General features: G+C 36.5%; 1 protein-coding gene across 1 annotated transcript in view; it reads left to right on the forward strand.

The window, feature by feature from the left end:
- Positions 1-4,421, forward strand: part of LOC149283262 (protein YIPF7-like) — a 37,563-nt gene extending 33,142 nt beyond the window's left edge. The window contains exon 6 of the mRNA XM_089497797.1: positions 4,259-4,421. Coding sequence (XP_089353923.1) covers positions 4,259-4,421 — 163 coding nt within the window. The remainder of the gene's footprint in view (positions 1-4,258) is intronic.
- Positions 4,422-20,432: the final 16,011 nt, after the last annotated feature.

The following is a 20,432-nucleotide window of genomic DNA, read 5'->3' on the forward strand; positions in this document are numbered from 1 at the left end:
TGTTTTAGTGGCAAAAGTGGGACCTACACAATATTATAAGTGGCGTATATATATATATATATATATATATATACACACAAACATACATACATGTTTGTTTGTGTGTACCTGCATCATATATTCTTATAAAGGTACTATTAATTATTTTTATTTTTGCTCCTGAAACCTGATATGTCAACTAGGAAAAACAAGCTTTCTTGTTCATTTCTTAATTTATTTTGAATTCACACTTTCTGCTAGAGATAAATCCATTTTTTATTTCTCTGCCATTTAAAATTAGTCCTATAAAAATATAGAAGGACGCCGACAGCTGCATCTTGGAGCTTATACTGCTTCAGAAATTATTTTCTCGCGGTAGGCATCTGTCACACATAATTGCATATAGCAATCTTATTGAAAAGGGGGACATTTTAAAATATATTTTTGGATATTGAGTGCATTTTAGAAATAACTAAAATAAAGAGTTTTTTTAAAAAATTAAGAACAAGAGGAGTGGGAACATAATACATATCTCACATATAGAGTTTAAAAAGGACAAATAGGAAAATAATGGGGAAACAGTACCTTGGAGAACTATTGTACCTTATATATATAACATTTAATTGGTTACCAAAGTTATTGGGTTTTTAGTTACATTTGCTAAAAAATCTATTCTGCTACATTTTAGGTTTCTAAATTAGGACACCAGTGTTTGGGGCTATGGCTAGAGGAGGCAGTTAGTGGGGATGTAGATGGGAGTGGGTGGCGCCATAGGTGGGAATGGGCAGGACTGGAGGTGTGGACATCTGCCAGTTTGAAAATTATTCAAATTGGGCTGCACACGGGAGGCCGGAACCCAGTGAGGTCACTTATCACGATATTATGTGAAGTCATGGTAGCAATGGGGCCGCTCGGACAGTGTAAGCACTAGCAGCTATAAGGAAAACTCTAGTTGAAGCAAGAAAATTTTAATTTTGATGTGTTCTCTTCCTCCAGCATTTGTATTTTGATGGAGTGACTGCCAAAACATCTTGAAAATATGTTAGATTTAGAGACGCAATTTTCCCCCATCATGCATTTGTTTAATGAGATGTAGCCAATGTATCTCCAGTTACGGTTTTAGTGCAGTTGCATCTGGAGCTTGATACCCTAGCAACTTAAAGAAAAATATTTTGGTTTCTATCTATCTATCTATCTATCTATCTATCTATCTATCTATCTATATATATATCTATATATATATATACTTCATAGAGATAGTAAGTGTGCAAATTACCCGTCCCATAATGTCAGATTGTAAATCTGAGAGCAGCATACTGTCTGATGTATAGACCTTTCTCTGTCTATATTACTTAGTTCCCCTTATACTTTGGAACTTTCTGTTTCTCAAGTACTCTCACTCCTTGCAGGAGGTAGTCAGACTGGGCACATGAGCTGAAGCTAGACAGTCATGGGGAGGTATCACACAATACCTTTAAAGGGGGTGGCAAGTGAGCGGAACCTAGGTAGGTAGAGAGACGCCACTCTGGTATCAAATGGTGCCCCTGCAGACTTTTAATGATTCTAGTACTTTTTATCTCTGCATATATTTGTCCCATAGAGATTATCCACACAAATGATTTTTATTGAATTTTTATTGACATAATTGTTCTTTTTAGATTTAGGCCCCATCTGCTGAGTGTTTTTTGAGTGAATGAAATAGCTTTTATTATTACCCAAGGAATAAGATTCAAGTGCTTATTCTCACATCTGTAAACAATAAATCTATACTTCTATTGTTTTGTGCAGTGAGAGCCTTTTTTAATTGCATCATTCCAAGGTGTAAGCAGACTTCATTGCTATAGGCAACTGGTAATAACGTGGCTATGACTTTGGGGGGTATCCAGAACCTCCCAATTACCCCAGTTTTTCGGCCATTGTTCTGCTGCCCTGTGTAGCTGCCCCATTTTCCGGCTTTTGTTGGCTGAGGGGATCATCGGCCAGTTGGGGATATCCTCTGATCTTTCCTGATTTGCCCAGTGAGCTGTGGAATCAATGGATGTCACCCCTCACTGCCTCTTACCATAACACTGGTGTCCAATCAGGACACCAGTTGAGGGGTATGGGATATGTGATGACATAGCGGGAAAATATGTTTGAATAATATGCATCAACAACACAAGTGATTTATGGTGTTAAATCACTTATGACTTGTGCTCATTAACTAGAAATATTTTGATATCTATGTAATTATCCAAGCTGTTTAATGTATAGGATAAAGGTTGACTCTATAATGTAAATTTTCCTTTCATTAACCAAACGCTGAAATATTCTCAAATAGGAAAAAATGGGGCAAAAAAGAGATAATGTAATGAGATTCCAAGTCAGAGAACTGCAGTTATAGATCTTAGTTTGCAGATAGCAAAGGGATTTAACTGCATCTTAAAGGGAAGAAATAGTATTTATGTCTGTATAAAACAGATTAAAAAAGTACTAAGGCATTTACAGCTGTCTTCACCGTAACATAATAATTTGCTGGGTACCCTTGCTTCCAAAGAACAGATAATGCTTAATATATATTCCTTGTCATCTTTCTTTTTAACCATTTCACTGAATGGTGCTTCATGCACATGGTGCTTCAGCTGGTAATCTAAAATTTTACAGTTAAATGTTAAAACCGATTCATGGAGGTGGGTTTTATTGGGCACAATCCTAATATTTTAATAATTATCTAATGGAGAACAGAAAATGATGATGAAGCAATGTTTGAAAAGTAGTAAGTAGGAATAATAGGGAATAAATTACAAGGATTATTATTACATAGTGAGTAGGATAATTACAGCAGGGAGTTTGTGAATTCTGACATTGCGGGGAACTGGTAATATATAGGAAATAGAATTAGTGAATGGGGGATTGCCTTGGGACTTGGGATGTTAAAGGCAGAGGGGTATTAAAAAAAATATTGGCATTAGAGAACTGGGAGTAATAATGATGGTGTAACACCGGACAATATATTATATATCATGGAATCAGGATGATGGCATTGGACAAAAGAAGGGGATAATATCATTAATACAATGGGAAGAGTAATCACATAATACTAATATTAAGGGATTTAGGGTAGGTTGATGAAAGATAAAAATATTTGGCAATATGTAGGGTAATGACAACAACTGATAAGGATAATTAAGTAATAGAAACAATAATGGCAATGCTAGTAAAATGGGGCTGATAATCGTTTTTGGGAAAGAGAGAGGTGAAATATGAATGACATTCAGAAACCCCAATATATGTATGGCATAGGAAGGATCAAGTTGTCCCCAGATAATCCTAGATTATGTTGGGGATATTTATTCTAATCTTTCTATTGACTTGACCATTATGCAGGGCTGGCCCCACCATATAGACAAACTCAACTGCCAATCGACCTGAGCTTGTGGGTGCACCAACATGATGTTTTACTTGTGGATCTTGAAGCACTAGCTCTGAAATTGTGCAGGTCGATAACAGACCTTTGTATAGGAGAACTTTAGAGTGCATAGTTAAGTCATTCAGATAAATTGTTTCTATAACAAGCTCACCTACATATTTCCTTTAGTGAATAAGCATGTGTAGATATTTTATATGACATAAAGCATTGCATGGGTGACAGCAAGTTATTTAGTACTAATCTTTAGGTTTCCACTTGCCAGTTTTAGCCAAAACAGCAAGGCTTTCCCTCATTGTTTCTATTTCATAAAAGCAAGGCAGAAATCTAATCTAAATCTCCTGTTACCACATAAACTAATAAACATTCCTTGGCTCAAACATTGATATTTTGCAGAAAGCACATATATACGTTTTTATTAGACTTGAGCATTCGTATTCGGGAGAACATGAAAACGAACACGAAGGGTGCGTTTTTGCTGTTAAGCCCGAATACCGAAGAAACGAACATGGCGGCGGCAAAACGTAGACGAAGACAAAGACACACAAACGAAGAATCTTCATCTTCGTTTACTAATCTCCCTGGTCCCATCCCCATGTAGCCTACCTTATCTACGCAGCATCGCAGGAGTTAACGGGAGCGGAAATCCGTAGGTTCGCTGTCAGGAGTTAAAGGGCCGTGCGAGAAATTAATGACATTTATAGTCTTAGCAGTCCAGTATTAAACCATAATTACACCTGGGCAATTAGGGCTCCAGTGAAAATGTTGACATTGGGCACTTCAGCTTCACTCATCATTGCATTGTATACAATTCATATGTATTTATAGACTTTGAGATAAATTGATGTCATGGTTGTTTTTCTCTATTTTTAGGGGCATCACTGGAACAATATTGGCAGTGGCTGTGATTGGATGGTGCAGCTTTGCAGCTTCCAAAATTTTCATCTCGACTTTGGCCATGGAAGGACAGCAGCTTCTAGTTGCCTACCCTTGTGCTTTGCTATATGGACTTTTTGCACTGATGACTGTTTTTTGAAAATCTGTATCCAAATAGAAGCAACCTTAACAAACACACTGGTAAAAACGCGTAAAAACTTAACTTATCGGAGTCCTATAAGGGGCAACCCGCAACAAGAAAACAGAAGTGTGAACAAAACTCATTAGATAATAATCATAGACGATAATAGGCATTGAAATATCACATTGACACTCAATTGCCCATATATTCTATCTAGCTACCAACCAAATATCCTGTTATAGTAGGGTCTTTTGTCTATTGTTTATGCCTGCAGTTTATCAATAATATATCATCTAAGCATTACAATATTTCTTATTGTTAGTGATTGTATGAAATCTAGAACTAATGTTACTTAACATAAACAACTTAAAGTGCTTTTTTTCAGGAAAGTTGAATGAGAAATCTCCCCACTTGAACCATGTATTATGGAAAGGCCAGCTCAGCTCTCCTAGTTGAAGCTCACCTACGTTGGGTTTTTATAATGCATAGTGAAATCAGGGAAATTGAATGTTTGACTATTTTGCAGGTTTTGGGTTAGTGAGTATACTTTTTTAAGTGTTTCATAAACAGTACAGCTTGCAAAGGATTAATCCACCTGCATCAATGGATGTCATTATTAAATCATCAAGCCTTTATTAAAGGTAAATATTCAACAATATATTTTAAACATTTTACATTTAAGTTATTTGTAAATGTTTTTTCTTGCCTCCCAAATAAAACATTGTGTTTGCTTCATATTTATGTATAGCAGCTATATTTATATTAAATTTAGCCAATTAATTAAAGGTATTTACCCTCCTCGTAAAATTGGAAGAGCAGACTTAATTTTGTCTTAATAAGGAATGAAAGAACAGAACAATAATAAAGCATTATTTATGTGCCGAATTGTTATATGATAAAGCTTTGTATTGGTACCATTAACAAAAAATGGCAAGCCATGATGACAAATATATGGCTTCATCTATATAATATTACATTTGAATGTCTAGGCATATAAATAGGATTCCAATATTTTCTTTTAACTCAACACACATCAGTGCATCACACACAAGCTAATAATTGCATGCAAATACTTGGAAGACCGGGAGCGAACACTTGTTCTGCCTAGACGATTGTCAGTGGTCCCCTGCTGTGTGCTAGAAAAGTGCTTTCACACAAAATGAACATGCTTGCACCTCTCATGGGTCCATAATATAAATCAAGCAATTGCACAAAATTTCCGAATTCAGTATGCAGTGGATGAAAAAAAAATGAAAGCAAGAGCAAAAGAAAATTCTCCTTAACTCATGTCTAGCTGACAGGTCAACTCAGAAGAAACTCAAAAACTTTTTGTAGCAGTCATCTTTCTGAAAGACATTTTTTGAACATATAAATTTAGAAATGGAAAGGGTGATTGAAACAAAATGCTTGTTTCTTTAGGACTAACTTCTCAATATATTGCTTTTTGACTCTAAACGGTTTGCTCTTACAATTCTCTATGACATATTTGGAATTTCAGATGGACAAAGCTATTGCTTCTATAGGTTTATAATTTTATGAAATGTACATAGTGGTTATTAATTATATCTCCATAGGCTTTTACAAGAGCCATTTCAAACAAAATATATTCTCCAGAAACCATTAGATGTAGAGTGTTTTGGGCATATATTTTTGTTATAGTTACAAAAAATGAAAGTTGAACAACATTATACATGTTTGGTATATTGCACAATAAATTTGCAAATATGTCGAATTATTTGCTGAGGGATCCATACTTTGCTTTGTTTTTAAAGTGCATGTGCTGTGAAATTGTAAAATAAGCAATACTTTAGGCAATGTAGCTTTCCCCTAGGCTGTATATACCAGATTAAATGTGAGGTAAATGTAAAAATCAAGATTTAAGGTGGACAAGAACTCTTGGTCTCACTTCACTCCTTATGATGTAAAAGTCCTGCTATTACTTTGTGAAATCTAAGGGGAGCTGAGAAATTGTGTTTTGGTCATTACCGCTGTCAATATATTTTTTGTTTTATTGTTGTATAGAAGACTGATGTCATATGAAAAAATATAAACAAAATTACTAATATAATAGGCACATGAAGTCATATAATAGTAAATATAAATACGTTTCCAGAATACTACATACTACACCCAGTGGTTTGTTAAATTAATAGTACTGCACAGTTTGTCCTTTCTTTTGTAATTATATTACATGTGTACATCTATTTACTGAGGGATAAGCCACATAACTGTAATATTAGTTACATGTAGCTTATTCACCATTAGACTTACCAATAAAAACTCCAAACAGCAGATATGTTATATGGCGAATGATTCTGAATCTTAATCCTGTTTACTTCAGCTCTTTTATTGTACTGCCATCATGGTTTGTTTCACGGTCTAACATTTTGGTTTGTCTTTTCAGCAATTAATTTTTGCTATTGACCTTGAACCACCTGTTCGATAAACCCTTACATTTTTTTTTTCCACAAACATAGTAGTTCTTCTGTGTTGACTATTGGTCATCTAATCATAGGGCTGTAGAGCTTACCCTCTGTGGAATAGGTGAATACATCTTATATGCATTTGACTTTAAACACTATTCAAACGTACCCTTCAAGGTACCTTCACATATTATTTTACAGGTTTACATGTATTCCGCTTTTAAATCAACATGAAGCAGAAATGAATACACATGTAAAATATGCATGCAGTTCTAAAAGTGGTTTTATCACCATACGAAAGGAATGGTCCAATCATTAGGAACAGTGTAACACCCTGGTCTACTTACTCATCAAGGTGGTTAAGCACGCTCTCACATGGGAAACAAGAACACAAAGAACCATGTTGCTTATAAAGCATAGATGCAAAAACATACTACCTATATAATCTGTGTTGTGTAAGTGATGTTCTCTTTGTTTATTGCTTAGTGTTACCAATATGTCATTCATGGCAAAAAGTGGAGTTTTGCTTTATTAGACATCTACAGAACAATGTTCCATTTATGCAGCAAAGCTGCTGCCACTTGATGTAAGGTATGATATAACATAATTTATATCAGCTAAGCAATGGGTTTGTCATCCCTCTGAATATGAGGCTTGTGTTTTGCCATGTTCTCACTTTTTAACTGGATATTAAATGTTAAAGCAGCAACCCCTTAATAGTCTATGTCTGAAATATGTGCAAAATGGGAAAAATACAATTTTATGGATTCAAGTACATTCAACTTCAATATGAGTTTACAAAAGAGCTTTTTACAGCTACCATGATCTACCCTACTTGGGTTGAAAAGGCCACAAAGAAGAAAATAAATTGAAAAGGAATTTAAAATGGAATGTCAACTCAAGTTTAAAAAATATATGTAATCTTTGCATCACATAAATCTACAGCTGATGCAGCTTTAACCTTTCTTTTTTTACCTATGGAATATATTGGTAGAAAAATGCTGCATTATTTAAAGTCAAAATCATTGTTAATAATAGCGCTTTATAAATCATAGTGATGGTAATTCAAACCATAGGAAGTTGCTCCTTAACTGTAAGATGAGACGTTTACATTGTTAAAAGTTACAATGAGGTAATATATTATGGTGAAACATTTTGTGATGATTTGATTGAGGTAAAAGGGGCTATGCTGTTCTACAAATTGGCAATGACTAGCCCTGGAACCTTATGTGTCAAGTACTGCTTGTGGTCTGTGTGGCATTTTTAATTATTCTAAATGTATCAAAATAAAGACATGCATTTGTGAATACTGTGAATGAAAGTGCATCTGCATTATGACTAAAATAGAACCATACTAAGGAGTCCTGGTTTAGCAAAAACAGTTAATACTATACATTGTGACAAGATGTCCAAGTTCTAACAACATGGGTTAGAATAAAGTCAGGATGACTTTTTATTGGGCTTTTTTTTTTTTTATCAGACTCTTGTTTAAGGAAGATTGATAATAACCAAGGAAATACAGCTTATTCCTGTTTGGAGACAAATTAAACACAGATTCTCTCACTGGTCAGGTAATTTGGTTCCCAATTACAAACCAAAATATAAATACAATTATATTTAAACTACAAGTCTTAAACACAGGACCTTTTTAGTTTCTGAAGTCGCAAGGCTGACCACATGCTCACAATTTACACAACACTGATATCAAAGCCATTTTTTACAAGTGGATTCTGTCAGTGTATTTGAGTGTATTTATAGTGTTTCCTTTCCACATGCAAATTCATATACCAACATACAAACAACTCACGGTTTATATGTCCAAAATACCTTGGTACAATCTATCCTATATACAATACATGGATATATACTATCCATTGCATTATGTTTTTTATATTGTGTAAGCAGATACCATACACAAGGGGACAATGACTATATGTACCAGATAAGTTAAAATTATAATGAAATTAACTCATGTTAAATCAAATCTATACAAGCATACATTTCCTATGACAAAATGTCTCATATCACAATGATAAACTATACAAATTTCTGGCGAATCACTCAAAATCTTCCATCCCTGAAATTTACCCTCCAACATAACCATATGATTCCTATACATCCTATAGGTTCCTATACCCATGATCAAAACACTATTAGGATGAGTTGATTTTCATTTTAAAGAAACCAGCTTATCCTAAAAACCCAACAAATATGATTTACTGAATAATTTGTAAATTAGAAAAGTCAAAATAATACATTGTCCTAATTTTATTTAGAAAAACAGACTGTTTTGCATTAGATAAAAACACTAAATGTTGATAATGTTACATGATGGTAAGTCAAGAAATACATTACATGTTGGTTTCTTTATTAACTTTTTCTAACTCCTTGACAATAATTTTCATTTCCTTGTAGGATTCAATAAAAAATAAAAACTATACATTATTTTAGATTTTTAAAACAATTTATCAAAGAGGAATCTATCACCTTTGCTACATGTCAGGAGCAGGAATCAGAAAGGCAGAGCTCAATATGCAGGCAGAGGCGCTTAGCAGATAAGGCCAACAACGCTGTCAGGAAACGCCGAGGTACGGTACACAGGCGGGCCACGAGGTACAGGAGGAGCAGACGAGCCAAAGTCAGGACACAAGCCGAGGCACGGTACACGAGCGGGCAACGAGGTACAAAAGGGTCAGGCAAAGCCGTAGTCAAAGGAGAGCCAGGAATCACGAACCGTTTAGTAGATAAGGGTCAGGCAGGAGCGTGGTCAAAGGGAAGCCAGGTAGGTACACGGAGAATTACTAGAAAGGCGCACTCAGGATGTAGCAGGGAAGCACAATAACTGAGCACTGAGCAAAGCTCAGTGCTTGGTTTTAAACTTGCCGCTCGGGGGAAGCTCCGCCCCCGAGCGGGAGGCTACAGCGGCGAGCTCCCGCGAACCTTGTTCGGGGAACAATAAAGTTAATAGAGGGCGCGCGCGCGCGCCTAGCAAAAGCCGGTCGAGTGGAGAGGCCGGTAGGACACCTGTTGGATCCGATGCCCGCGGGTAGCGGGCATCCAGGTAAGAGACCGCATCGGGTCGCCGGACCCCGGCGGGTACCGCATCGGGTCGCCGGACCCCGGCGGGTACCGCATCGGGTCGCCGGACCCCGGCGGGTACCGCATCGGGTCGCCGAACCCTGACACTACACCATGACCTGATTTCCACAAATATTCTTTCACATTAACTTGCTCATTAAACATTTTGTAAAATAATATTTACAAACTTTGAAAACAAACGCACTATTTGTAACATGCAAAGTATACCGGTAGTTATTTTCCAAAAGGTATATTTTAAGAAGAAAACATTAAAATCCACTTTAAGTGTAATGTATTCAAGTATCATTTAATTTTAATTAAGCAAGTAGATTTTCTATAAACAAGAATCTATATCTTTATTTTCCATAAATACCTGATAATTAACATATACGCACAAAATAATACTCAATACTTGAATTGCCTTTGCAGCCATCTTTCAACATATTTAAATAATATGTTTAAAATAATTATATTTTAAAATAATATGTCCACCTCCTTTATCTATGGACATTATAGTTAAATCAACATGTCACTTTGTTTTCGGCACTTGCTGAAGCTGAAGCTAGCAAGTTATCTGGGTCAAGTCCTTAGATTTTTTATGATCCTAAATTATTTACAACAAATGTTTTCTCTTCATTCTTAATGTGATTTTGATGTTCCTCTGTGGTTAAAAATGTGTTAGTAAATTATGTAAGTCGTGCACTTATAATTTCATTTGTAAAGGCCTTAACTCTGCATTCCAACCCCATAAAATAAAATACAATTATTTGATGCACAGTAACACCTTTAAAATACAGTTTGGGGAAAACAGAACCCCCCCCCACACACACACACAACACACACAATTTGCAATTTTTTATTTTTTTTTTACATCTTATGTGACTTCCCCAGTGATCAAATACATCAACATGATTTCAACATCAAAATTGGATATTGGGAAAAGCAGTTTCTTGGTTCTTGGCTCCCTAACCCATTAAGTGTAACTGGAAATAAAAATTATCAATGAATCTGCTAAGAATTCTTAATACATTGTAGAGCTATTAAATAACTTACATTAATTGAAAGCTATAACTATTGAATATAATACTGTTATGTTAACAAGTGTTTTAAAGTAAAAATAACAATGTTTTAAAGAAAAATAGCAATGTTTTAAAGAAAAATAACAGTGTTACTTCTGTTTTTATAAAAGTTGCTGTAATTACGTTTCCTTGGATAACAATTGTCTTAAAAGCAATTGAAATAATTTGTATTCATTTAAAGACAAACATGTCTCTGCTTTTCTCTAATTCAGCAGTTAGTAGTAAAGTTTGCCCAAGATCTATTTCAAGAAACGATAATGGAAAAGTTTGAGTCAGGAGATCAGTTCCTAAACAAATACCTACTTACCCCCCAAAGATCTTGTTTTTAATACTCAACATTATCCCTTATGTTTGGCCATTTCAAAAGGAGTACATTTCATACATGTGCAAGAAAATATAGTTTTAGGGCCAAACTTATGCCACAAAATGCCCCAAGTGAAAACTACACAGACATCCTAAAATTGAAATTTAAACACACACATTGATATGTTTTTATACATGGACACAACCTACTCATACGCATGCACTCTGACACACTTTTGTACACACTGATATTAATGCACATTCAATGACACACTTCTATTCAATGTCTATTCAAAGTCACACTGAGCATCATACACACATACACAAACTGATATGTACGTATACCCCGAACATTTCAAATAGTCAAACAAGGAGAACTTTGTGTGATATGAGGTGTGGTCAGGTCTTTGCCAATAGATTTTATGTGCCTTCATGACCTCTAGATCAGGGGTCTGTAGCAATGATGGCCAAGCCTATCATGCTGCTACATTTTGCTATGGAGGGTTAGTGCACTGACACGTGATGTCATACCTCCACATTCTTTGTGTGACAAGAAAGAGGTCTTATTCTTCCTTTGCGTTAATCTTAATAAAAACATGGGGTCACAGAGATCATACATGATGACAAGATGACAAGAACTCTCTGAGGGTATGGAGAAATATTAATGAGGTGTGTATATGCGAGGAGCTTGTGAGATTCATAATATGCCCTTGATGTTAAGTCAAATTATTTACTTAATTATCTAAATATGTATTCATTTTATATTAAAACGCTCTTCAGATATACAGTATATTACATTTAAAAGCATCAGTATCCAATATTTTAAATATTTTTTAAATCACAAATTTTATGGTGTATTTTTAACTATTTATTGAAATTCACTAAAACTATTTGTCCATTGACTTTACATAGTTTTGTAATTATGCGTGACTAATAAGTGCTCATTGTGTAGGAATATGAGATTCAAATAAACCATTTATTTTCTAAAGCCAGGGTTTAGTTCATTTTTATTGCTCTTATGACAGCAAGCCGAGGAGGTTTTCCTAATTAGAAACCCCTTGAAAACTGGAAACTAGGGTTCTTCATTATCATTTAACAGCTGTGTTCTCAGCTGGAGGTGTTATTGTGAATAAAACTGACTATACTTCACTTTCTCTACTTCAAATAAATACATCTAGCATATAATTATCCAGACACCATATAATATAAAGGATGTCACTCCTATTGATCTAATGGTTAGTCGTTATGATTGTTAACAATTGTTGTCACTTAAAATTATAAGCTTAGAAAAACATGCCATAAATATAGACATATTATATTACTAATATATACACGTTTTAGTAACATGACAAACCAAATAATTATAAGAATAATTTGTATAAAAGAACTAAAGCGGAGGATACATTTTAACTAGAAGGAGAAGTAGCTTTCAAGACAACATAGGAATTTTTGTGCTTTGTGGGTTCTAATATCATAATAAAGCCATTCACCACCTTTTTTATATTAAGCTTTACTTGTCATCAGACTACAGGCTTTCAAGAGCAACTAGAATGAACTAGTTCAGTCAAATGACATAAACTGCTTCTGTGAGCATGAAGACACTGCTGGACCTGCTCAGCTTATTCCAATCAGTGATGATGAAAGTCTGTGTTGTTGCATGTGCATAAATTAGTACCAGGGGTTGGTATGACATCTCAAGAACTGGATATTACACCAATAGTTTTCTCGTATTCCCCACCTGCTACTTCAAAAATGTAGAACAGGAGGAAACTATGTGAGAAATGTCTTTTGGCCACAAAATTACGTCTCTGGCCCTTTTCCTGCATTTCTCAATGCCCAAATGACCTTCATGGATCTTCTCCAATGTGAGCTTTCAGAGATTGTGCGGAATCACAGTCTTGCTGCCTTTGAAGATAATCCTATTAACCACGGCCAGTTCATATGTCTCTGTAGTTCCAGTATTCTCATACTCCAATTATGTAACGCTGATGTAAAGCCGTTTAGAATAGCAAGTTTTACTTTTTCAAGTGTAGCATCATGATGTAGCTGCCTCTTCTAGGACCAGCTACATCATTGCATCAGTGATACCACTTCTATATAAGCTTGAATCTTCTCATTTGGAACAGCTATACGATCGACTGCTCTGGATAATGTATCGGCCATGTACGTAAGTTTTCCTGGTGTGTATGTAACCTTTACTGTATAGCATTGAAATTTGATCATAATATTCTGAATCCTCATTAAGAGACATTGTGAATAATGCTATCAGTGGATAGTGACAGGAATGGACTGAGACCATCCAGGGCCCCGGGCAACAAAAAGCCATGGGCCTCCTGTGGTGATGCCCCTCCCTTAGCCACACCCTATCATGACCACTGACATTGACAGTGGTACAGCATAACTTTCATCACTTTACACTGAGCTAGACATTGACGGTGGTACAGCATTACTGCCATCACTATATATTGCGCCAGACTTTGACGGTGGTACAGCATAACCGCCATCACTTTACACTGAGCCAGAGATTGATGGTGGTACAGCATAACCGCCTTACATTGAGCCAGACATTGATGGTGGTACAGCATAACCGCCATCACCTTATACTGAGTCAAACATTGACGGTGGTACAGCAAAACTACAATCACTATATAATGTGCCAGACATTGACGGTGGTACAACATAACTGTCATGACGTTACACTGAGCTAGACACTTACACTTATACATAGACATCCATGCACAATTACACTTATAGACATTTGTGCTCACACACACACACACACACACACTTATACATAGCTGGTCTTGCAGTGAAAACTGTACTTTCCTGCAGGGATGTACTACTGGTGGTACAATGTTATCTATCCTGATTTTGTGCACAACCATGCTCTTTAAATAGGTCACTTCTATCAAGCTTTCATATTATGAATGACTCCATGTTTCCAGTGCTAGTACTCTTTTCACCAGGTCCAGCCTGATTTTGCTTGAACATCCTTCGAGACTACAATTAAGATACAGCGTCTAGTTCATTTTTGTATGACCCTTGTACCACACATTTACCGTTTACTGATATACTTGCACCAGGGTATCCTGTAACTCTGAAATTATGTAGTAATGTATCTACATAGAACCCCTCAGCAGCGCTTTCATTTAGTATATACACTTTACTCTGATTTTCTGTGCTTTTGCAGCATCGTGCATAATGATTTAGTTTATCACATTTATTATAGCTCAGTGAAGACGCAGGGTGCTTCTTTGGTGAGTGCTCAGTTCAACAACGATTACAAAGTTTTTGTCTTTTCTCTAAATATAATCTTTTAGTTTTTTGCTGATTGCATATGTTTTTTTCTCCATGTTACTCTTTTCACGCTTTCTCAGCTGCTCTTTAGCACTTTCATTAATGAGCTCCTTGGCCTGTGACTTAACAGTTTCAGCTTCTCTACACAATGCTGGGGCGTTTTCTAGATTTAGGTATTGCTCCTTCAGCCCAGTATCTAGTAAACCGCATACAAGTCTTTTATCATGGCATTTCTTAATTCTCCAAACTCACGTTTGGCTATGGTTCCTGAGCTCCGTCACTTATTGATTATTTGGTTCTCAAGGGGTTCTCAAGGCTTCTGCATACAGTAAAGAATCTGTGCCTTCTATTTGTGATATTGCTTTTAGGTTTGAAGTGAGCACACAAAGGTGTGCACACTGTGCCTGTGTACTGTATATAAGTAGTACAAACTTCCTCAAGTGTTTTACAACTAGAAGAAAAGTATACAAAATAAAAAAGTGAAGCTTATCAAATAATGTCTAACAGTGGGAGAGCATTAAGGACATCCCAACTCTATTGCAAGAGTTAGAACTATGAGTTCTATATAGAGACGGGTTGAAGGACTTGGGTGACCTTTTGTTTTAAACTGTAAGGTATTTTTTTGTACCTTTTTTGTAATACATTCTTAAATGAATACTCTATTCGAGAATGAAGACCAGAGGAACGTGACATTTCGTATTTGAAGCCTGAAAGGCCGATTGAAAGCATTGAATATAGTGAGCAGAATGGTGCTCATAAAAGAATATCATCCATATGTGCTTATTCTTGATACAGACAATACTTCAGCATGCACTTGATTCCTTTTTTTCTCCTTGTGAGGTTCTGATGATTTGTGAAGGAAAACTGATCATGCTACACAAGCTGAGATAACTTTGGAGTGTCTATTTTTTATCTCACACAGAGTGTTTTTACTGTTAGACATTATTTGATTATTTTTTGCGCACATTTTCAATTTTCTATTTTTTTAAATTCCCTTTAGGTATGCAATATTCTTCAAACGCATCCATTATTGGCTTTAATTTTAGGTTACCTTTATCAGGAAATGCTGGTGATGCTTTAATTTTGTCATCTTTTCTGTCAGCATCAATAGCAGAAAGATAGAACTCCAACCATTATTTACATTTTCAGTCAACTAAAGTTTTAGTAGTGCTCTCAGCAAAATGGCAGACTGTTAAAACTATACTTATTCAAGCGGACCAAAACCTATTCAGACACAATATTTTGCTTTTGGTCCATTCTTTTCCATCAAATTTTCTTTTCTGCCCTTTTGTTCATATGAAATTAAGAGAGCTTTTTTGTTCGGAAACTTAATTAGTTGTCACTAGACTTGGACCCCAGCCAACTCGTCTTCGTGTTCGTCTTCCTGGGGGAAAAAATCTTCGTATTCCATGAATATTCCCCTGTTCCTGTGTTCGGTTCAGGCGAATATTCATGTATATTCTTTGTGTTTGTTTTTTTCTTCATTTTTTGCCATTTTTTATTAAAAACGGTTATGTTGTTTTTTTTTATAATATGACTCCTGGGCCCGGTCACAACGGGTTAATTAGTTAAGTATAGTTTTATAGCTTGTAACTTAGGTGTCAGGTGTCAACATGTACAGACCACTGTGCTGAATAGATAAGGAAACGCCCAAGCACATAAGAACAAAATGGCAAAGGACCTCTGTTTAGGGTGCCCTGCCAGCATTATATGATAGAGCGCTAGCCTGCGTCAAACAACAGACGCCATCTAGAGATAACAACATTCTGGAACGTCCAAACAACGGCTATAAAAACCTAAGGCCGCAACTACCAACTTTGAAGCCTCACCTGCGGTGTTTGCACGAACGTCCACGGGCAGCCTAGGACTGATCCAGGTATCCTTGTGTCCGAGACTCGGCTCGAGGAGTTAAAGATCCATATGAGCCACCAATAGAGTCGCTCATACGAACCTTTAAATCCTGACGGCAAAACTCACCCTGGGGAGGTTCCAGGAGTTAAAGGTCCTTGCGAGCGATTCTATCGGTTACCGGCAGGGAGCTCCTCTGGCAGACCTTTAACTCCTGACCAATAGACTCGCTCGTACGGACCTTTATTTCCTGACGGCGAGTTAAAGGTCTGCACGAGTGACTCTATCGGTCGCCTGCAGGGGCTTCCTGTGGCATCAACCAATAAAGGGCAACTGCCCTTCATTGGTTGATGCCAGAGGAGCTCCCTGCCGGCAAACAATAGAGTTTTTTGACCTTTAACTCCTGACGTCAAAACTTGGCCTGGGGAGGGAACAGGAGTTAAAGGTCCAGAAGAGCGACTCTATTGGTCGCTGGCAGGGGTCTCCTCTAGCATCAACCAATTGGTCGCTTGCACGGACCTTTAACTCCTTGAGCAATCCTATGGATTCTCCCAGCGATGCTGCGTAGACAAGGTGATGCTGCGTAGACAAGGTAGGCTATAGGGGGGAAGGGAACATGGAGATTAGCTAGGAGATAAACAAAGACGAACACAAAGATTCTTCGTGTTGTGCGTCTTTGTCTTTGTGTATGTTTTGCTGCGGCCATGTTTGTTTCTTTGGTATTCAGGCTCTCTCTCCCTCTCTCTCAAAGTCTCCATATCTTGTCCAACCACCCACTTTCTATCTTGTTCTCTGCAGATCTTCTTGTTCTTCTCTCTCAGTTGAAGGAATCTGGGGAGGCTGTACCCATAATGTGCACTGAGGATTATCCCTGATCCGGAAGTACTATACCAGGCCAGAATAACGCAGATGGATCAGAGGAGAGAGAGCATTGTAGAAGCACTTTGTACCAGGATCGTCTGTATTATTTTGGCCTGGTGTAGTACTCTCATAGCTACAATGAGAGCTGTGGAAAACACGGAGCATCACCTGCTCTGACCTTTAACCTCTTAAGGACCAGGAGCTTTTATGCTACAGTACCAGAGGATTTTATTTACCTCTTTCTCATTTAGTGAACCCACATGATTTATATATATATATATATATATATATATATATATATATATATAGATATATATATTTCAAAGGCAGTGGCGACTCTAGAAACAATATATAGGGGGGGCAGACAAAATACCACAGTCAAACTGGGGGGGAATTAATAATTTATTATTAATCAATCATACCACTGAAAAAACATATATATATAATATATATATATATATATGCTATGGAATGATTTGTTATTGGACAATACAATACTGTTCAACATGGGAAGCCTGAAGCCACAATTTAGTACGACTAATCCTTGAAATCCTTTAAACAACACAATACCTTAACTTTTGCACTAAATATTAGATCCTGCTGCTGATATATATATATATATATATATATATATATATATTAGCCCCAGTTGCCGATATATATATATTAATATTAGTCCCTGCTGCCGATATATATATATATAAATATATATATATATATATAAATATTAGACCCTGCTGCCGATAGCAGGTATAGATCAACACATTAACACACAAAGCCAGCTTTGCATGTATAGATCAATTAAAATTCACTTGTGATCTCAGCACTGAAGGTATATATAAAATAAACAGAATCAGACATACAAATCCTGTATATGAAACATAGCATTGCAGGTATAGATCAAATAAATACATGGAAACAGCATTGCAGGTATTAATCAACTAAACAAGACATACACACCCTGTATTTGCAGGTGTACATAAATAATGTATGGAAACATAGCATAGAAAATATGGATCTACAGAATGACACAGACACCCAGCTTTGCAGTGTAGATCAATTGGAATTCACATAAAAACACGGCATTAAAGGTATATTTAAAACCCCCTAAATTACAGGCATAGATCACAGGTTGCACACCCCAAAGCCAGCCCTGGCATCCACACTGCCCATATAGAACCTGGCCAGTACCCAGATAACACACATAAGATTTGCCATCTTTGTCCCATATACACCCTGCCTGTGCCATCTTGGTCCCCAAGGCTCAAACATCCTGCTAGTGCCATCTTTGCCCTTCCACAATTATACATCTATGATACACACAAACACATTAACTCATGCTCTCCCTCATTCAGACAGTTCATCCACATATTAACTCATGCTCTCCCTCATTCAGACAATTCATCCACATATTAACTCATGCTCTCCCTCATTCAGACAACTCATCCACATATTAACTCATGCTCTCCCTCATTCAGACAACTCATCCACATATTAACTCATTCTCTCCCTCATTCAGACAATTCATCCACATATTAACTCATGCTCTCCCTCATTCAGACAATTCATCCACATATTAACTCATGCTCTCCCTCATTCAGACAATTCATCCATTTTAAGAAACTACACCCCTTGGAGCTTCAAATGAGGGGCTACATGTATTTTTAGGACAAAAGTTGAGTGCACAAATAATGATGGAATATGTCGCTTTGGCTAGAAACTATGTTTTTTCTAACCATAGCGACATGTTCATTTGTGTCTTGCGCACTCCAGGCTTGTCCTAGAAACACATGCAGCCCCTCATTTGATGCACCAAGGGGTGTAGTTTTTGCAAATGTGTACTTTTTGTGCCATAATTTAACTTCCTACGTGAGCAGCAATGCCACGTCAAGGCTTCAACCCTAATTACTGATCATTCACACGCCTTTCATATCCCCATTCACTCGCAGAAGCACACACCATACTTTCCATACATTCACTCACAGAAGCAAACACCATTCTTTCCCCTTACACACCATTCTTTCCCCTTACAATCCCAAAGAAATGATGGTAAAGGGAGAAAAAAAAAATCACTTTTACAGCAAAAATAAGTTTTGCAGTAAAAATGCAAGGCGCTCCAGGAATGAGATGGTTACTCACGTACCGCACAGGCTAAATGACTGATTTTAATAATATTTGCAGTTCATCAGAATTTAAAAAATTGCCTCATACCGTTGGCTAAATTTAATCCAATGATCAAAGGGATCATGGGATTAAAAATTTGTATCGGCTATATAGTTTATAGCTATATGATCACTGTGGTAACATTGGCTACCACAGTGATCATTTAGCTAGAATACTTAAACTTTTTTTTTTTTTTAAAGTTAAACTACTTTATGTTTAAATAATTTAATTTGGGGGTCTCTAGGCAATTTTTATCTTTTTTTATCTGCCTTTAGAGACCCCCAAATCATTTTTTTTTACTTTTTTTTTTACATTTTTTTTTTTTTAACTTAATATTTTGCAGGTGATTACCTTTCCAACGGTATATGTTGGGGGTCTGTAGCTGCTTAGATGCCTGAGATACAGGCATCTAAGCAGCATGCCCCCATACCTCTTTAACTGACAATTGTCAGTTGTTAATAAAGTTGCGCGGTGACGTCATCGCATCATTGCGCAAGATGCCACCGGCGGATCGGGTGGCCCCGGTGATGCCCTTCAGTTTGATTTAATGTTGTAAATGACTATTGTAGCTTATTAGGGGGTTATTATTTTTGTAACCCCTACCTAACCCTAAACCTAACCCTATCTAACTAACCTTAGCTAAGAAAAATGCATCCTTTAGTCCTATAAAGAAACAAAAATAATATCACTTAGAGAATGCAATGATGCAATCTGTTAACTTTATTTAAACTTCCTTAATTGTTTAGTTAGTTAGTTAAAAGAATCCCAGGATATCCTGGTAGACGTAATAAATCATGGTAAGTAGACAAATGAATTCCAGAATCATCAGACAAGTTGGCCAGCTCACAAAAGTCCTCAAAATAGTATGGCAGCCATTGCCAAAGGTGTGTGTAAAAGGAACAAAAGCCCTGCATTTTAGAGATCAGGGATAATGTACAATATAGTAAGTTGCATGAGCTGATAAATTGTGAATGTTC

This window comes from Sceloporus occidentalis, unplaced genomic scaffold, assembly GCF_023333645.1.
Source record: "Sceloporus occidentalis isolate IW3139 unplaced genomic scaffold, rSceOcc1.0.p SCAF_107, whole genome shotgun sequence".
NCBI classification, from domain to species: domain Eukaryota; kingdom Metazoa; phylum Chordata; class Lepidosauria; order Squamata; family Phrynosomatidae; genus Sceloporus; species Sceloporus occidentalis.